The following is a 20,207-nucleotide window of genomic DNA, read 5'->3' on the forward strand; positions in this document are numbered from 1 at the left end:
CACGCAGCAGAAACATGCATCGAGGAGCCTGTGGGCTGTAAATAGTTAACGTGGAAACATTCTCATAAAACTGTATGTGTTTGCACAGACTGATCCTGTCTGTGCTTGGAGGGGAGGGTGGGTTGGCTGGGGAAACCGCTCTCCGCATTAACCAGCAGCAGGAAACTGGGGTTCCCCACAAGGAAGATAAGGTTTAAGTCACGAAAACCTCTGAAATAGGTCTGCGCACCGGATGCACCTCTCAAATTGACAGCCCCCTTTCCTTCCCACGGAGGACAGACCAAAGGGGAAAAGAGGGAAGGGAAAGCTGAGGTGGGCTGTGAACTATTTCGGTTCTGAAGCAGCATTTGCTCTTCAAAGTCTCCGCTCTTCACAGAGTCAACACTTCCTGGTGTACTTGCGTCAAAAGTAGGGGAGAAGAGGGGGCCAACACTTGGGTGGGGGCAGGACAGAAAGGGTGCAGCATTCACCCCCCCACCCCCATGTAGGTGCAAAGCTTTTCTTTGCACGTGCTTGTGTTCCGCAGGCAGCTGGGTTCTCTTCCGCCCCGCCCCACCCCTCCCCCGCTCCAGCAGAGGGGAAACATTGACCTCAAAACCTTTCCCTCCCCTCTACCCCTCAGGGACAGCCACACAAAGCCTCCGCACCACGGGAGAGGCCCCCTGCTGCACCACAGGAGGGGCCCCCTGCCCAGTCCAGCACAGTCTGCATTTCCTGCAGGTGGAGGGTCTTCCTCCCAGTGTGAAATGTCCACACTCTGGAGAGGAATTTGTGGTTTGGCACCTGAGCTTTATAAACTTCCCATTTCTGGTTTGAGACCAATAAACCCCATTCCCGGGCAGGCTGGTCACCAGCTTCGTGTGTCATGATGATGAGAACACGATGACAATAGAAGCTAGTCTCTATTAAGTGCTTCGTAGGTACCACTTTTCTGATCTTTTCACATGAATGAACCTATTTAATCTTTACAGCAACTTTGTTAGGAAAATGGCATCGTCATTCCTCAGGTGAGGACACTGAGAAAGAGGAAGGTCAAGTAGACTAAGGGTACAGTGTGTGGAGTCGGTGGTGGAATCCAGAGAGCCCGTGGTCTGAGCCGCTCGCTCCACGAGTCTTAGAGTTCCATGACCCTGGTCCGGGGCGTGAGCAGTTACAGCGGATACACTGCTGGCGCTGCAATCAGGACACAGAGCGGGGAACGCAACTGGGACTGTTCTGGAAATTCAGGGATGTGCGAGAAACCCCCAAATGCAGGTGGCCCCAGGATGGTGGAGACTTTCTGTCGGGGAAATAAGGACCCTGGAGGCAGGAGCCCCAAAGTGACCCTGATGCAAACTCTCTGTGGTCCTGGCCCGTGTCAGTCTTTCTGAATTCTGGTTACCTAACCTATACAAAGGGACTGATCTGAGGGTCAGGTTGTCTGTCTAAACTCTTCATAAAGTGCTCCAGAAACATCAGCTTTTACTGTTTCCTGGCACATGGGTGAGTTTCTAGACAGAAAGACCTGGGCCAATCACGTGGGGGGCAGAACCCCTCAGGCCTCCCGGCCCGGAGGGAGGACTGGCAGCAGGAGGTAAGGTCCCCGAGACTGACAGAACGCTTCAGGGGACACTGGCCCCCGCTGCCCACCAGAAGCGTCCAGTGCATCCATTTCACTATCATCGTGGCTACTTAGAGCTTGACCCTGGGTGGCTTCTCCACACCATGACCACACGGGACTTCAAAGTAATATGTGCACTCCCCCCACCCCTACCCACACCCCCACCCCCGCCCCCAGGCCTCAGGGCCCATGCTGGAAGAATTCCCCACAGGTCACACGTGAGAGCTCAGCCACTCTGTTAGGAGCACTATGAGGATGCTTCCAACTCTTAAATGTTTTTCATCAAAACTGACCCAATAGATACATGGATTAAGCACCGCATTCTAGTCCTTGACCAAGGCCCTGATGCCAGGCCCAGCTCCCACTACAATAATGGGGCATGTGGGCAAGGGAGGAGCACAAGGTTCATCTCACTCCAGAGCAAATCCCCAGGGTTCCCCACCCCCTCCAAAACTAGCTTCTCTTTGGATATTTTAGAGGACTGTACTGTATTTGAAGATTAATTCAGGAAGAACAGACTTCTTGGAAATATTAGGTTTTCCTACTAAGAGATGGCTCTCCGTTAATTTTGCTCTTCTCTAAGATACACTGATTTTTCTGAGTTAGTTCTAGGTCACCAGGTGACTACCTCATGGGTTCTTTTCAAACAAAGCATGTAAGAAAGAAACGATTAATAATGATGAATAAAAAAGAAACAAAACCAAATTGTGAAAAGCAGGAGTTTCCTCTCCACCCTCTCTCTTGCTCCAGGGGTCTCCACGCCACCTCCTGCTCAACTGATCACTCAACACGCAGGGAACACTTACTCAGGGCCGTCTGGATGTCCTGTTCTCCGTTCTTCACTTCTGTTAAAAATCCTTTCAAAAACTTAAGGCCCCTAAAAACAAAAAAAGAGGAAGAAATGTTAGTTTCAAACTTCACTTATGTTCAGTGGGCAGAAAGAAAAGGCAGGCCGCAGTTGCTTCTCCAGCAATACTGTGGGCATGGCAGGGACAGGTTAAGCCACGTGGCTGTGCTTTCTGAGTTTCGTCCTCTCCTTGCTCTTGACCTTGCCCTTGCCCTTCTCATCTGATACAGCTCAACAGTGGTTTTCCAGCTGTGGTCCCCTGGGACCACAGCTTCGGCATCACCTGGGAATTTGCTAAAGCGGAAGATTCTGGGCCCGCTGCAGACGTACTGAATCAGCAACTCTGGGTTTGGGCTGGAGCAACTATGTTTTTAACAAGCCCTCTACGTGACTCTGATGTCCCTGAAGTTTGTGATCCACTGATTTAATCAGAACCAGTCAGCTTCTTTATGTTTTCATTTTATGTACACTGTTAATGTTTATCACCATCAAGAGAGGGCAAAAAAATAAAACAAAACAAAAACCCCAAAGGGTAGTCAGTCTTCTTTTCGTTAGGCCCCCTAGAAAAGGCTGTACAGTGAGGTCAGGCCCTTCACTCAGAAGCAGTCTCCGTGCCATGACAACGGTTTTGCAGCTTTTTAACCGCAGCCCCTCCCCCTGCAGCAGCCTCACCTCTTCAGCCACAAGAGGGCTTCCGTAGCCGAGTTCCTGACCTGGGCCACGTCCGCCTCCACCTCATGCAGCACGATCTTCTGGAGGGTGGCAAACTTCTCCTTGTTGGTGATGTACTTCTGATTCACTTTCTGCAGGCAAAGCAGAGGGGCGGTCTGAGCTTAAAACGCTAAAGCAACCAAGCACATCAGTACAGCAACTGAGACTCTGACGTCTGTCAAACAGGCCTCTAAGGAAGCAGAATAAACGTGGTCTCTGTTACTTTCTTCCCTGCGTTTGCAGGGGCATGTTATTTCTGTTTGAGAATTCTTACGAGGCTTAAGCTAGAGTTAAATGGTTGGTTCTCCGGTTTTAAAGTAGTCTTTTTAGAGCGTTTTTCCTGCCCCGGGACCTTTCACACAGCTGTCCTGTACCACACCTCCGTACTTTCTATTCTGAGATCAAACTCAACAATCATTCATTTCTGAAGAAGATTTCATGCAACCATTTCCTCCAAGTACACACTGTCCCCAGAGACCAGCTAGTACATTCACCTTGATATTTCCAACGAGATCCATTTTAACAGGAGCAAACACCGTGGGGCCAAGTTTGTCTAAAAGAAAAAAATTAAAGACAGCTTTGAAGAAGCATTTTTTTTCAAGTGGAAAATATTTTTTTAGTGTATCATTAAATTTAGCAGGTTTCTTCCCCACCAAAAGAAAATAACTTTTCTGTTTTGCCTTTAAATCATTTCCTAAACATAAGCTGCAAAGGGTTCTAGGATACTACCCTGAGGGGAGTAACCATACTAAGGCCCTACGTGGCAGGTGAGGATAATCTTACACACTTAGAATACAGCGTGTAACCCTTAGGGCTGTTCTGCCCAGTGTGAGAGCTGCTACATTGGTGGCCACTCTGTGCCTGCAGTGAGTTCGTCCGGACTAAGATGCGCTGTGAGTGTAAGACAGCCAGACACCAGAGTTTGGAGATTTAATGCCGAGAAAAAATGCAAAATACCTCCTTAATGAGTCTTTTATATTGGTTACATGTTGAGATGGTATTTTGAATATTCTGGGTTAGATAAACTAAATTATAAAAATAGTTTTTTATGTTTTGTTTTACTATTTTATGGACCTGTTAGAAAATTAAAAATTATACGTGTGGCTCAAATATTTCTGGTGGGCAAGAACAACTAAACAACATAAGTGGGTATAGCTAGAAAGCCAAAAGACAATATAACAGAATTCTAAAAAATACTTGAGAGATCCAAAAGGAAGGCAGGAACAAAGACAGGTAGGTAAACAGCCAAAGAGGAAATGAAATTGAATACTAGAAAATAACATTAATTGACTAGAAGTCAAGAAAAGAGTAACAAAGGAAAAAAAAAACAGACAGGACCAGGACTGGGCTGGCCAAAAAGTTCGCTTAGTTTTTTCCATAGGATGGCTCTAGTAGCGCTTAGTTATCTTTAACTTCATTCGAAACAATTCTGTTAGACTTATGGTGGCAGCTGTCATATCAGTGTGCATTTAAAAAAATCAAAATTAGTGAATGTTTGTGCAGCCATTTTAATATTGAAGATGGAAGAAGATGTGAAACATTTACCGCATGTTACACTTTATTGTTTTAAGATACGTAAAAATGCAACTGAAATACAGTAAAAGATCTGTGCAGTGTATGGAGAAGGTGCTGTGACTGACTGAATGTGTCAAAAGTGGTTTATGAAGTTTCTGGATACTACTGATGTTTTGACCAAAGAATTCTCTGCTGTGGGGCTGTCGTGTGCATTGGAAGATGTTTCGCAGCACCCCCGGCCTCTATCCACGAGAAGCCAATAGCAGGAGATCGCCGACAGACTCAACACATCCAAATCAATAAAGTTAGTGGTGAAAATGAAAAATGTGTCTTTTATCTTATGGAAAAAACTAAGCAGAATTTTTAGCCAACTCAATAGAAAATAAATTACAAGACAGTAGACTTATATTCACCCAAACGACATAATTCACTGCATTAACACAAAGTACAGGGGGAAAACCATGATTATTTCAATAAATGCAGAAAATATATTTTAAAATGAACTCATTCATGATCATCAAAACTCAATGTACAAAAGTCCATGGTATCTATAGGCTATCAGTGAACAACTGGAACATAAAGTAGTCTTTACGATGGCATCAACAACCATAAAATTCCAAAATTTATTCCTAATGAGACAAGTGTAAGGCTTCTACACTTAAAAAATGTTACAAACGTTGTGAAAACGACAAATCACCTGGATGAGCGGAGCGACACGGCATGCTTGGGGATCAGAAGACTCAGTGTTTAAGGAGTCAGTTCCCTCCTCCTGGGCTTACAGATTCAGAGTAATCTTAAAATACCAACAGGCTTTTTAATAGAAACTGAAAAGCTAAAACTTATTCAGACATGCAGAGAACCTAGAATTGCCAAAGCAATCTTGAAAATGAAGAACAAAACTAGAAGACTTTCATCACCTGATTTCAAGCCTTGCTGTAAATGCACAGTAATTAGGACTGAGAGTATCGGTTTAGGAAAAACTAACAGGTCATTGAGACAAGAGAGAGAGAGAGAGAGAGAGAGAGAGGCCAGAAACAGACCCACACTTGGGTCAACTGACCTCCAACAAAGCTGCCGAAGCAGAGTAAAAGGGAAAGAATGTCTTCAACAAGCGGTTCTTGAACAACTGCACATGTGAAGAAAAATAAAGAATCTCAACACTCACTTCACACCATGTACAAAAACTAATTCCAAGGTGGCTGACAGACGGAAACGAAATCGCGAGAGTGCAGAAGACAGCACAGGAGAGGAGATCGTCACAGCTGGGGGTGAGCAAAGCTTTCAGGACCCTGAGAGTGCTAACATGAAAGGAAGAAAACGGGTCAACTGGATTTCATGAAAATGAAAAACTGCTCATCGAGAGACACGCTTGAGACGGGCCGCCACGGTCTGGGGAAAACATCCACAATGCGCATGTCCGCACTGGAGTGTCACTCAGAATGTATGAGAGACTCTTAGAAGTCAACAATAGAAAGAAAATTAACCAACTTTTAAAAGTGGATTAAAGATTTTCAAATAATTATATGAAAAAGTGCTTAACATCATTAGTTATCAGAGAAAAGCAAATTTAAGCCATAAATACCACTAGACACTCACAGGAACGGCCAAAACCAGAAGTACTGACACCACCAAGCGCTGGTGAAGAATGCGAAGCAACCACGACACACACACACACACACACACACACACACGCTGCCATCGGAAGTGTACGGTTGTGTAACCAGTCTGTATAAAGCTGAACATACCAACCTGAGGAATCATCAAGTCCATGCCCAGGTATTGGCTCAAGAGAAAGGAAAACATACTCCCACAGGCACAAAATGTTCAGAGCAATTCCACTTATAACAGCCCCAAACAAAAAACTACCCAAATGTCTATCAACAGAAGAATGAATAAGCCAACCCTTAAGTTCATTTGATACACTACTCAGCATTGAAAAGGAGTGATCTGCTGATACATGTAACAACAAGGACAAAAACGTAGTGAGAGAAAAAGCCAGCTGCAAAAGGGCACATGATATGGTTTTATACCTATGAGATTTCAGAACAGGTAAAACTAATCCATGGTGACAGAAAGCAGCAGAATGGTTGCCTCAGGCTGGGTGACAGGCTGGGGATAGACTGGCAGAGGGAACATTCTGGGGCGATGAAAACATTCTCAGTTTTGTCAGAGACGTAGGTTACATAAGCAGGTGCATCTGTCAAGACTCCCTAAATCCTAACACTTCAGTTATGCGAGTTATACCACGATTAAAAAAAAACAGATGCAGAGTTAAATGGGTCATGTAGCAAACTTCAGCACATTAGCAATTCCAGTACTCCTGACTCTATAAAAAGTAAATGTAGTTTGAACTTAAATAAACGTATACGTCTATATTTTTTTTGATCTTTGAAAAAAACGTTTTAACTGGTGAAATTTTTCACATAGCACCAATGGATTTGAAGGTCTGTTCCCCAACGACTTTCACTTCCATGGTAAATTATGATTTCTAGAAAATGGAATTCCCTTTTTTTCATTACACCACTTGAGGGTCAATATTTAATCACGAAATGAGAATATGCAAGAGTGCTTCAGGTCACGCATCGTCACTGCATGGGGCCGGTGACACGGAGAGGCGGCTGGGAAGGGTCACCTCCCCGCACGCGCAGTGCGGGCTCCCTGTGTGAGACAGCCACGGTGAGACGGGTTCTGGAGGCTGATGAATTTAGGGCCGTGCAGCAATCTTACCCAGTACTGGAACCACAGCATAGCACGATGCCAAGAATGCTTCTGTGGGAATGCCACTGTCTTCCACAAGTTCAATGTCGCTAAAGCTAAGCAATGTGGTAACAAAAAGGAGAAACAAAAGCGAACACAACATTACCATTCTGTGCAATTCAGAGGCAGTCATGAAAACAGCTGCCCTGTACAGGGCAGACCGTGTGGCACACCTAAGCCCCAGTGACTGTTTTTCTGTTGTAATACAGTCTCACGAGAACATCGTTTTCCAAAGATCATCCTTCAGCACAAGCTAAAATGAGTTCACGGAACATGCTCTCGCAGTCCAACGCCTCCTCACCCGCTGTGTCAGACAAGGCAGGCAGTAAAGCAGGAACTCGGGCAGACCACAGTCTCCACCCCGCCAGGACCCACGGGTCCCAAAAGGAGCCTCCGGGGGGATCTTCCGGAAGGTCTCCCCCTGCGGGGTTTCGGAGAGCACAGCGTACCTGGTGTTCATGGTACTGAAGAAAGTCGGGATGACCTCCTGGCCTTCTTCCCAGCGGGGCTCCGGAGAGCTCCCCGAGGGGCTCGACCCTCGCTGTGCCACGTCGTGATTTCCCAAGTCTGCCTCTCCCTCTCCCTTCATTACTTCACCTTGGGCTGCAAAGTAAAGCTACTTATTACTAACCCGTTATCTGTTACAAAAGTATATGTGTTCATTGTCGAACATTTCTAAAATGCAGAGGAGTACACAGAAATAAAAACCAGTGACATACTGCACACACACACACACACACACACACAAACACATATGCACACAAACTGGGTTTAAATATATGTAGATTTGTGTCTTGCTTGTTTTCACCAATGTATCAAAAACATTTTCATGATCATTAAATACTCTGCAAGCCAGGACTCTAATGGCCATGTGAGACTGCATCATGCTCGTGCGGAGGGCATTTATGTGGTTTCTAGAATTTCACTTTTAGAAATAGCCATTCCTCATCATTAGTGTATTCTGCCTTTGTGAGTTGGCCTACTTGCTAAAGTTTATCTGTCATTCGAAAACCAATGCTGCCAGCACTTTTGCAGTTATTTGTGGACATGTGCAGAGTGGTGAAAAAATGAGTCACCCGACATGTACATTCCCAGCTAAGGCTGAACAAGGTGACACTGCCTTCTTCGTTCAGCTCCCGTGCTGCGCACAAGGGTTTTTTCAGTGCCGAGTTTTGTGCATTTTGTCGTTGAGTTCACTGTTTAAACGGGCCCCTGAGCGCTGTGCTGTCTGGTGTCCTAAACACAAGAAGGCTGTGATGTGCCTTATGGAGAAAATACATGTGTTAGATAAGCTTCGTTCAGGCAGGAGTTGTAGATAGAGCTACTGGCCATGGGTTCGATGTCACCGAATCAACAACACACATTAGACAAGGTGTCTTTGAGTAGAAACACCTAAGATAAGGTTATATATTGATTAGTCAACAAAAATACGACTATTTTTCTGCAAACAGTCATGTTGCAGGAATCTAACTTGTATCTCCCCTTGGAGTGACAGTTCAGTGTTTGCTAATTCAGTGTCTACAATGACTATGGGACAGAACTGCCATGAATAATGAGAACCGATGGTCATGTCATAAAGAACATCCCTGTCCAGCCCTGGCTGACGCAGCTCAGTGGATTGAGCACAGGCTGTGAACCAGGGGGATCACCAGTTCGATTCCCAGTCAGGGCACATGCCCGGGTTGTGGGCCAGGCCCCCAGTGGGGGGCGTGCGAGAGGCAAGACACACATTGGTGTCTTTCTCCTTCTCTTCCCCTCTCTCTAAAAATGAATAAATAAAATCTTAAAAAACACACACACCAAAAACATCCCTGTCCAGATATCTGTCCTTAAATCTGACTATTCCCTGTGGACAAATTCCTAGGAGTAAAATTACAGGTCAAACGGTAATACTGTTTCAAGAGAAATTGTCCGTCTTTATTATTCACCCAACGGATAAGACTTCAGTGATGGGTGGATCACGTGCCTTCTATTAACAGTTATGAAAACACATCTTCTTTTTTTCCCAACTCGTCTGGAAAAATGGGCTGTCTTTCTTCAAGGGAAATGAGGAGAAAAATTTTTTTCACTTAATTTTCAAAACAGTTAATAAAAACCGATAGAACACAATTAAAAGCTCTGCTGCAGTTGTGGTTTTTAGCGGTCAGAGCCGCGCAATTAGCACACCTGAAAAGGACTGCGGCCTGAGGAGCACAGAGCAGGCCGGGTGAGGGCCTGGCGGTGGCCGGTGAGTCCCGGCAGAGTCGGGCCTCGCCAGAGGCCGGGGGGATGGGAACCTGACGCAGTCTTACGTCCGATCCCATGGTGTGAGTTCGGAGGACTCGGAGATCCCACGCAGGCTGGTGAGATGAGCGCACAGACTCTGTACAGAGTCAGCGCAGGCTGCTGCACACACCGCCGCCCGTGGACATCTGGGCCAAGACCAGTGAGTGGAAAGTCGCTCTTCTCCCTGCTCTTCAGCATCCGGCCAGACGGTGACGGACAAGTGACCTGTCGTCCAGCTAGCACATCTGCCCCAGGAGCCACCTAGTGCGCAGCCTTGCGTTCAATTCCTACCACGTGCCCCATGATGGACAATGAATCAAACCCCCAAACTCCTCAGGTTGTTCAGAGGTTTGCTTCAGACTTTAACTTCGTTTTTACCTGTTACGTTATCATCAGTGTTCTCTTCACTTGATATGCTGCCATCGACCTCTGCAGATTTCGAATACAAGGAACTCTTGTTTTTCATTAGGATTTCTTCATCATCATTTATTTCCATAGTCAAAGACCCATTTTCACAATTGTTTAGCTCCATCTGCCTGGAAAATGTTTTTTAAAAGAAAAGGTCAGAAGGTCCAATTATTTGCTCATAAACAGATGGCTCAGGTAGATCTTATTCTGAGGGAGGCGGGAGGGTTCACTTGGATTAAACAGGATTGTCCAGTCAAGCCCAGCCTCTCCCCGCCCCGCCTCCCGGGCAGGCGCCTGCCAGCGGCTGAGCAGGCCTGTCTCCAGGCAGAAGCTGAGAAATCAAGGAGCCGTTCATGGCTCTTCGTGTGCCCTCCTGGGGCTCAAACCTCCTGCTCCCCAGCAGCGACAGGAAGTAGCCACTGTCAGTCCTTCCTTTTCCATCCGCTTTCTACAGGCACCACATTGAACACTTTCCTCATTCTCTCCGCCTCTCCCTGAAAGGGTTTTTCTCTCCTCAGCTCTCAGAATCACTGGCCACCTCCAGTGTTTGCCTAGCAGCTAACTGTCTGGAAGCCACGTGCGGTGACCAGAGCAGAATTCTCCCGCTGAGTATGTGTGGCAGGTAAAACCTGGGAGGACAGAGCACATCCTGAGGACCTGCTGCTCTTCAGGGTGACAGAAAAGGCAAAATGACGCCCAAGTGGAACAACTGATTCTCTAAAGGGGACAAATATGACACCTTATTACAAGTGCTCAGGACCAGCTAAATTAGAACAAACATTTCCTGCTAATAAAAATAAAGGGGAAGGGTCCAAGCTACATAATGACTCCAGGAAAGACATTTATTTTCTAAAGAAACAAATTTCAACTTAGCAATGAAAAATGTATATTAAGGAAGTATCTCAAAAGAAAAATATCTATAACATTCTTAGTAAAAATATTTAGGACAGGAATAAAAATTTTAATAACCAAATTGGGAACACTCCTGTACTAAAGAAGCAAACTATAGTACATAAAGAGATGAAATATTACATAATAACTTTAAAAGACAAATATATCAACTAAGTCACAACATGGGAATGCTTATATCCAATAATCATTGAACAAAGACCCCAAATAATAGGAACATAACTATGTAAATGTGTCCCTTTTCAAATCAAAGGAGTATTTTGAGGAAGAAATAGTTTAGATTTTGATATTATGTTCCTTTCTCAGCCTGTAAATCTACCTAAGACTTTTATTTCTATACAAAAAACCCCCCACACTGTCCTTCCGGATAAAAGCACACTCAGATCAAAGCTCAGCTCCTCCACGAGAGAAGCAGCTCCAGACCCCGGTTCACTAGGGAGATGGAAAGTCACTAGAAGCCATGGGTGAGAGCCTGGGCCGCAGCCGAAAACGCAAACGCCTACGCCTTCCCTGGCAGCTGCTGCTGAGTGGGAGGGAGGCCTGCCGCTGCGTCGGGCTCCCCCGAAAGAGGAAAACCGGGTGCCGTTTCCCTCTGGTGTCATCTTAAATCATGAGAAAAACCACCCAACGATCAAAATACTCTTATTTTATCTTTTTTTTTTTAATTTTGAGAAGGAAGAAGAACCAAAAACGCTACTGTACCTTTCCAGTGAATTATGAATCGGTACGATAGGATGCTTCGCCTTGAAAAGAAGCACAGAAGTGAAGTTTACACATTGCACTTCCAACGGCGCCCATTCAGCTGACCACACACGAGACTGATAAATGCGACCGTAACGCACGCCGCTCCGGTGTCAGAACAACTGCAGGTCCTCCCAAGGGAAGGGAGTCATTCCTCCCAACCAGCCCTTCATATTTACTCAGATGAGGGTGCCCACATTTCTAAGTAAAAGGGAAGATGGTCTTTGAAGGACCTAATTATCAGAGCCAAACCCTTAGCGCTTCACTCCCTTATAATTTCCGGTATGCTCATTAAACACCAATAAATACCAAGGTATGATGCAGCCCCGTGTTAAACACTGGAAGTGTAAAGGTAAACCGTATGGGGTGCCTGCCCTTCAGGTAATCCCATTGTAGAGTGAGAGTGAAACACAGGTGAGCAGAGAAGGGGAGTTCTCAGCCCACCCTAGGGATGCGGGGAAGAAGAGATCAAACAATGAGGGATGAATAAGCGCTAACCAGGCGGGAGAGGGCACAGGGCATTCCTGGCCCCGGGAAATGGCACCCAGATGTGGGGGCGCTACGAGCAGTTAACACACACGCTCAAGCCAGATACTGACAGCAGAAGAGTCAGCTGGGGACGCGGGAGGGGCAACGAGGGAGCCTCGGAAAGGTCCGGTAGAGGGCTCCAGGGCACGCTGCGTGAGCGGGAGTACTGTCCAGCTGCCTGTGAGGGTCGGGCTGAAGGTGACTAGTCAGGAGGCTACCACGAATCTCAAAGAGACTCACTGGTCAAGGCGCGAGAGAGAAGAGGCTAGCTACAGGTTTAGGAGGTAAAACTGCCGAAAGGAACTGACTGGATGGGGGGACTGAGGGCGGATATAAAAGTGGGTGTAAAGAAGTCCACTAAAAAAGTCTTCATCAGTCACCAGAGGGAACACGGCTCAGGGTATCGCTTCCCAGCATTCCCCACTTCTCCTGCGCCCCGCTGCGGGCCGCTGCGCAGGGCTCTCACCTTGCTGGACTTGAGCACGGCCAGCTGCGGGGACCCCGGCGGAGTGCGGTAGAGCAGCTCAGAGGTGAAGGCGGCATTCGCGATCTGCATGCATTCTTCCAAGGTCTTCAGGAAAGTGTTGCACGTTGATTTCAGCAGCGTTCCCACGTCAATTCCCTCCTAAGAAACAACCAGAGTGGAAGACTCCTTTACCTTGCCAAAAAAAGGAAAAGCCCAATGGTGGAATGTCCTTAGAGGTTTTTATCCACAGCATCATAATAATAACGTCCCCACCTATTTTGCAGGACAAATGTGTGCATCAGTTATAAAAGAAAGGGCCTGGGTGAGTCCGCTTGATCTACGAACCACACATAAGCCTTGCCCTCAGTCCTACCCTTCATGCTCACCCAGCACGTCGGCCCAAGGCAACAAGACTAATTTCTAGTCTACAGAGGTGGCAGACAGGAGAGAGGGAACTGGAGCCTGAAGACCAGTGGGATCCATGGGAAAACGTCTCCCCTGTTGCCTGAGTAAAACTGAGGTTCTAACACAGAAGCATGAGAAACCACCAATCGTGCAATGTTTGCTTTCAGAATGGGCTTTCTGGCTTTGGGTTCAGATGAGTCTAAGAGGTCTCAGCAACTGGAAGTGCTTTGACTAGCTAATCATTTTTTTCTCTAAGTCATTTTTACTTGTTCAGTGTGTTTTTCCTCTGGATACTGACATGAATGTGTTGCTCAGGAAACTGAGGCCGCATCCCGGCTAGAGTGCAGTGACCGCATCCTAGCAGCGTTACAGCCACCAGACCAGGCCCAAGATGGAGCTGCTCATGCTACCCTGCAGGTCACCGGAAATGTTCAACGAAGTCTCTACGCAGGGGTCTTCCAGAACAACATCTCCAGACACCGCCAGATATCTCCTGAGGGGCAAAACTGCCTCGACAAAGGGAATAAATGTGTGCATTTCAGCCTATGGAAATAGCATTCTACAGCATATAACTCTCTAGAATGAATCCAGGATTAATTAATTGCTAACGATTAATTGCTCTAGACCAGCGATTTTCAACTGGTGTGCTGCGTGATTTTTAAAACAGGCAACATCTGACTATTTAGTCAGGGGCACAGACCTCTTTTGCTTTAGACCGTCAAGTTAAAAAAATAAAGACAACAGCCAACACAACAATAGTCGTCCAGTGTGAATGAATCAAAATTATACCTTTTTTTGGGTCAGATCGGCAAAATATATATTTTTGGGTGTGTCGAGGAATTTCAGTAATTAATTTCTGTGCACCATGAGATGAAAAAGGTTGGAAATCACTGTTCTAGACTATAGACACCCCAAGGACAGAACTGAAAAACTTTTTGGTGCCCCTCTCCTTCCTTATCCCAGCAGAGGGTCTCGTACATGATTGGCAGCTGCTGAACGAATGAGAGCCCAGAAGGAAGTGAATGCGAGAGAGTCCGATCACCCTCACTGGAGAAACTATCAGCACACACATGCCTAGTAGCACAGCGTCGGAGAGCTACGTAACAAAACCACTAGCTACAACCAACCTGCAGAGCCTTTGTTTCTCGGGCCGTGGTTTGGGTTCTAACCGCCCCGAGAGCAGCAAGGCAGAGACCCGCTCTGGTGAGTGCGAGCCATTCGGTCCAGAGCTTGATGCCAGAGATACTGGCTTTTCACATATGTTTTGGGTGGGTGAATGGCCACTTTATTAATACACACTAAAAGTCGCACCCCTTGCTGCTGAAGGAGTGAACAACAGCTGATCTCCATCTCTGAAAGCACCAGTCTATCTTCAAGCTCGCCAGTCACCAGTGTCATTGAAGGTGACAGATCCGCACTGCCAGGCATGATGGGGCTACGTGAGTGGCCACACCTGCGGAAGAGGCTCTGCCAGGCAGGCGAGGTGCCGCTTTAAAGAGCGACACGAGCTGGGGGGTGACGTGTTTGAGGACATCAGTACAGAGTGTAAAGGTCCCACACGCTGGCAATTAATTGATCCTGGATTCATTCTAGAAAGTGATATGCTTCCATAGGCTGAAATGCACACATTTATTCTTTGTTAAATTTTATCATTTTTTTTTCCCCTCTGGAAAACAGTAAAATCCAAGAGAGTCAGGGATTACGTGACAGTAAGCATCACCCGTACGCAACATCTGGCGCCACTTCCCTCGTGGGTGAGAGAAACAGTATTTTACCTCGGAACTGGACACGCCCGCGGAGGTCACTTCTTTCGTTTTCTCCACTTGCTGGACGAGGAGGTCACAGTAGAGTCTCAGTTCCGACATTTTGGTTTTCAAGTTTTCAGTGTTTTCAGCAAACTCTAAACAACAACATGAAGATGATGCACGTCATTACCGAGACGAATGAATGGCTTACTGGTTAGTTCACCGTACGGAGAGTAGGACGGTAACGCACGCCTGAGTCGGATGCGTACAGTGCCGGTTACAGGCGGGGTATCAGGGAAGACACGGAGCAAGGGAATCAGCAAGGGGGCCTCCGACCATGGGAGTGGTTGGTGCACGTTCGTTCTGAAGCCAACCACGGCCTGATCGGCAGTGCAGGGAGGAGGAGATAGCGCACTTCTGACCCACGTGTCACGGCTGGGGCCAGACACTCTGGTTTCCCTTCAGATCACATAAATGTCCCACCTTTTACAACGGGCAGCCGAGTCCAGGGTTCGGAGCTTTAGTCTCAGTTTCACCCCAGTTTTCTCCGTGTGTAAAATGGGGTCACAGCTGTCCACCTGCCAGCACGGTTCTCACGGCTGGGAACAGTGTTCTGCAACATGCGACGACCACGCACGAGGGGCTCATTAGTTCCGGGGACTGGGCCAGCGGGCTGCCTGTCCGGGCGGAGAGCGCCCTCCACGCACCTGCTGCTCCCTCACTCGCTTGGCGCTCCAGCCGCCCGGCGCTGAGGGCTCAGCGGCCATCATTACCGCCTCTGTTTCCTTCTCCGTAAAAGTGCTGCACGTTACCACCGGATCTGAGTCACAGCTGACAGTGTCTAGCGTTTAGTCCCAATTTGGCATTCAAAACCACCAATGCAGAGGCTACTTTACTGGCTGTACCTGAACAGGCAGGCACATCTGCCACACCTGTCATGAGAAAGGTGTCCTGAAACACTTTTTCCCAGAGGCTCTCCTCGCTCCCCGACATCTTCAGGTGCGCACACGAGCTAGCCGGCGGGCAAGGTGGCGACCAGGGCTCAGGCAGTAAGCCCCGGCACCTGCGCCCCAGTCCAGACAGAAAGCTGTGCCGTGCTTCTCGGACCTACGGTTGTCGAGGTCATGAGCAGCAACCAGCAGCAACCTGACAATTAAGCCCCCATCCCACCCCAGGGGAAGAGAGGAAAAGCGGGGGTGACTGCAGAAAGCTCCCCGATCCCAGGCTTCGCTGGCTCAGCCGCTCTTCATCAAGGGCGAGCTCTGCCAGACTGGGTACTACGGGGCTTCCTGTGGTCACTAATGCATGCCGTCATCCTGCTCATGTAGGTCACTGCCTCTGTTTAAAATATTAGGGAACCGAGGATCAGAAAGATTAAGTGAGCCATGCCGAGGTCAGAAGGCCAGGAACCTTGACTAGAATGCAGTGCTACTCTGATGTGCTAAGGCTGAGACAGGGACCACGGTTTAAATCCCACTGGATTGTGTATCGCCTGCATGACACCAGAAGCTAACTAGCTGGTCAGAAGCCAGATAGTAAATTCGGGGCCCAGAGATGACAGTGGGTGATGCCCAAGGCTCTCAGACCAGAGGGCTGTCGCTACTTGCCTTTTTCCTTCTGGGTCCTACTGTCCGTCAGACAAGCCTTGGCTGACCCCAGGGCCACCAGCCATCGCTGCCTCTCCGCCACACTTCTGGCTTTCAGGTAGAAGTACTGCTCCCCAGGGATGATCAGGTCCATGCGCGTGTTATCTACGGAATGCACTGGGGGCGAGGCAGAGCGAGGTCAGAGGCCCGGAGGAGCCCACCCTGGGTCACCGCCACCCCGCCCAAATTCCTGAGCTCAGCTGGTGCGGGTCGCTGAAGCCTCACTACCACTCCCTGCTTGCTTGCTCGCCTCATCCCAGATGCCTCCGCCTGTGGCGAGGGAAAACCCTGCCCCCGGCTCCCAGGTGTCACACCCAGACTCCGGCCTAAAAAAAAAAATCATCCAATTCTCCACTGGGTCTTTTATCAGCATAGAGAAGGAGTCGGCCCTTTGGCTTGGGTGTGTAAAGTCAGCTGCTCTGAGGTTGAAACCAGTAAGAGGGCGCTCTGTTATCTCCTTGGGTTTACTGCAAAGCTATCAAGAACATGAAGTTTTTCCTTCTCTGCTTCCCTTCACGAGCCAGAGCGAACGCCTGGGAATTCCCTCAGCGCCCTCAGAAGAAGAAACGAGCACGCCGCACCCTCCCTCACCCACCACCCACTGGCCTCCGACCCCCGAATTCCCCTCTAATCTGCTCCTGAGCCACATCTCAGTGTGTCTCACGATCCCCAAAACCAAGAAGTGAGGCTCTTTGCAGGTCTGCCAGGCGTCTGCTTGTTTGGTTTTGAGTATGCAGTGGTGGCGCGGAGTGCGTGTGTGTCTCGAATTGAACACGGACGTGTCCAAAGCTGCAGTGAACAGATTTAAACCAGCTTCACCAACAGCCCCCGGCCCCAGGCGGGCAGGGCACGAAGGAAGGAGCGCTAACGCGCGGTGAGTCCCATTGCTCTCATTCGACTCCCTCTGAACCAACTGCCTCGGACAAAGTGGCTGCAGTTTCAGGCTTTATTGCAGAGCTTTCTTTTGGGACATGCCGCTACACACTTTTTTCTGCACTACTGGAGAGGCATGTATTACGTGAGAAAGGCATGCAGAGACCAATGCTTTTTTTATTTGGGGGAGGACAGAAGGAAAGGGAGACCCCGCAGCTCTCTTGGTTCCTCACCTTGAATTTCGCACACCGCCATCTGGATGCTCCCTTTGCAACCTTTCCAGGCGTCTTCCGGAGAGTCGTAGTAGGACAATATCCCCCCGCAGAGGAGGAACCACCGGGGCTGCCAGCCTGCAGACAGAAGAAGAGCGTGGTCTCAGCGACTGCCGGTGCTGCAGGTGCCTCCCAGGACACAGGACTAGGACCTAGCCAAGGACACTGGCGCCCAGCGCCAAGGAAGGCACATTCCAGGGGAAACTAAGGGAAGGAAGTAGGTGAGGAAAGACCTGGGTGTTTGATCCCGTTTTTGCAAAGTTGAAAACACCACAGAGGCATATATTTTTGGTTATCTAATGTATAGGAAAAGTCTGGAAGGATCGGCAGCAAATATTGTGATGATTCTCTAGGTAATGGGATTACTGGTGGATTGGATTCCCTTCCCCCCTAAAATGCAGCACAGTGATCTGTGGTTCTCCAGTGTTTCCTGAACATTGCTGTTATCACATACATGCTCTCCTCCCCACTGGTTAAGAAAATCACCCCAGACTTAGAAATGAGGCAAAAGACCATACAGCCCTTTCAACCCCACAGACTGCTGACAAAGCCTGCCCAGGGCCGTGTGACCACCAGGAAAAGATGACTGGCTCACTATCTGGTATGGATCCACTGAGATGGAGTGACCTGAAAACATTCAAGGGCTCAACTACTTTCACTACGGAGAATCTCCGGGGACCAGCCGTGCCCGGTCACCACGCACACCCTCACCGAGTCCTCTCACACAACCTGCGTTCCCGTCAAACCAAACTCGCCAGCTGCATTCCTGCTGCTGGGCTCCTGCTCTGGCCGGATCTGCTCCGTCCGAAATGTCCATCCCTGCCTACCCCTGCGTCAGCCTTCCCAGTCTCCTCAGTCAGCTTTATTTTTTCTTTCTCTGGAATGCCACTGCCCTTTAGGGACATGTGTCTCTCATGGGACTGCTCTGTGCCGGGGACGGCGGGGAGAAAGCGGCAGGGGATTTGCGCAGAGCCCCAGGGGGCTCAGGTACAGGCACGTGATGATGAGCCCTTGGGGACTGAGTCACATAGACCAGGTGGCTGAGACACCCGAGATGGCAGTTTATTACACGCTAACAGACTGGTGGTGCGCCTCCTGAAGCTCCCCAGCCTCCGATCAAGGACGCATGTGATCGGGAGGCTAACCGGTCGGCACTAAATCTAAGCTCAGCACAGAGGGTGGGCGACAGGCGTGATGGGGCACTCATTGACTTCATCGGGTCTGCTTTTCTTTTTTTAATTTTTTAATTACATGTATTGGGGTGACACTGGCTAATAAAATCACACAGGTTTCAAGTGTACAATGCTCCAGTGCCTCATCTGCACATTATACCATGTGCTCACCGCCCAAAGTCAACTCTCCTCCCGTCTGCTTTTCTAGGAACGAGAGCACTCAGACCCACCAGGTTATTGCGTCTCTCACTCCCGTAGACAGCGCAGGGTAAGCACTAATCCTCAGCCTCCAGCCTCTAGTAATTCACAGCAGCCGCTGAAATACCCTGCCATTTGATCCTTTCTCACCGAAGCTAAGTCGTCTTCCCTACAACCGTAGCTTATGCTGGTCTTGTTACTTTTTTATACTGAGGACATCCTTCCCGGGGGCAGGCCTAGACCCTTTACTGGATGTAAGGAACCCCGTGGCCTTATCTCAATACAAGTCAATTATTGGCTGGCAGACCTCTTGGGATCGACTCATTAATTTTTATTCCGGATGTGATGCTTCCTGACCTTAGCCACAAACTGCATGGAAACGCACACTTGAAGGCCGCTGTCCTTCGCTCAGACATTACCACCCAGGAAACCGCACTGATCATCAGACTACGTCTTGTTGCGCAGAGAATCAGCACTCCTGGAATCAGACTTTACTGGCGATATTTTGGAATGCTGCCCTGGTATAGAAGGGTAGCGTCTTCTCACTTAAAGATCACCTCCCGTGACCGTGTTTGGTGTGATCACTCCCCAGAACCACCATGACTTCTGAGTAGAAAGAACTGAGGATACAATTACAACATTTTACCAGATTTAGAACCCCATCTGTACTGGGGTTCTCCAGAGGAACAGAACCAATAGTATGTGTATGTATCTCTCTCTGTCTCTCCATAGATACACACTCATGTAATGATGGAGACTGAGAAACCCCAGACCTGCAGGCGGCAAGCTAGGGGCTCAGGAGAGCCGATCTGTAACTCCAGCCCAGAAGGTAGCCAGCAGGCCTGAGGTCCAAGAAGAACCAATGCTTTGCTCCAAGTCAGAAAGCGGGAAAAGATTAATGTCTCAGATCAAGCTTTCCCTCTTAGCCCTTTTGTTCTGTCCTGGAAGAGACCCGCTCACGTTAGGGAAAGCAATCTTCTTTACTGCATCTACCAATGTGAATGTTACCCTCACCCAGAAACGCCTTCCCAGACAACACCCAGAATGAGGTCTGACTAAGGATCTAGGCACCCCCTGGCCCAGGCGGGTTGACATATAAACTTAACCACCACACACCATCAATTTTAAGATATATCATTATTTTATGTG

The 20,207-nt window shown here is 48.3% G+C and overlaps 1 protein-coding gene across 2 annotated transcripts in view; it reads right to left on the minus strand.

Moving 5' to 3' along the window:
• Window positions 1–20,207, minus strand: part of PLEKHA8 (pleckstrin homology domain containing A8) — a 53,142-nt gene that overhangs the window by 13,699 nt on the left and 19,236 nt on the right. The window contains exons 2-12 of one of the 2 annotated variants that reach the window (XM_045827925.1): window positions 17,650–17,766; window positions 16,505–16,660; window positions 14,928–15,052; window positions 12,748–12,906; window positions 11,715–11,755; window positions 10,074–10,231; window positions 7,880–8,033; window positions 7,401–7,486; window positions 3,653–3,711; window positions 3,120–3,250; window positions 2,407–2,477 (exon numbers count right to left, since the gene is read on the minus strand). In XM_045827925.1, coding sequence (XP_045683881.1) covers window positions 2,407–2,477; window positions 3,120–3,250; window positions 3,653–3,711; window positions 7,401–7,486; window positions 7,880–8,033; window positions 10,074–10,231; window positions 11,715–11,755; window positions 12,748–12,906; window positions 14,928–15,052; window positions 16,505–16,660; window positions 17,650–17,766 — 1,257 coding nt within the window. Of the gene's footprint in view, window positions 1–2,406; window positions 2,478–3,119; window positions 3,251–3,652; window positions 3,712–7,400; window positions 7,487–7,879; window positions 8,034–10,073; window positions 10,232–11,714; window positions 11,756–12,747; window positions 12,907–14,927; window positions 15,053–15,380; window positions 15,873–16,504; window positions 16,661–17,649; window positions 17,767–20,207 lie in introns of those variants that run through there. The other variant, XM_045827926.1, reaches the window with a different exon arrangement.

This window comes from Phyllostomus hastatus, unplaced genomic scaffold, assembly GCF_019186645.2.
Source record: "Phyllostomus hastatus isolate PE091 unplaced genomic scaffold, TTU_PhHast_1.1 phas_scaffold_78, whole genome shotgun sequence".
Classification (NCBI taxonomy): domain Eukaryota; kingdom Metazoa; phylum Chordata; class Mammalia; order Chiroptera; family Phyllostomidae; genus Phyllostomus; species Phyllostomus hastatus.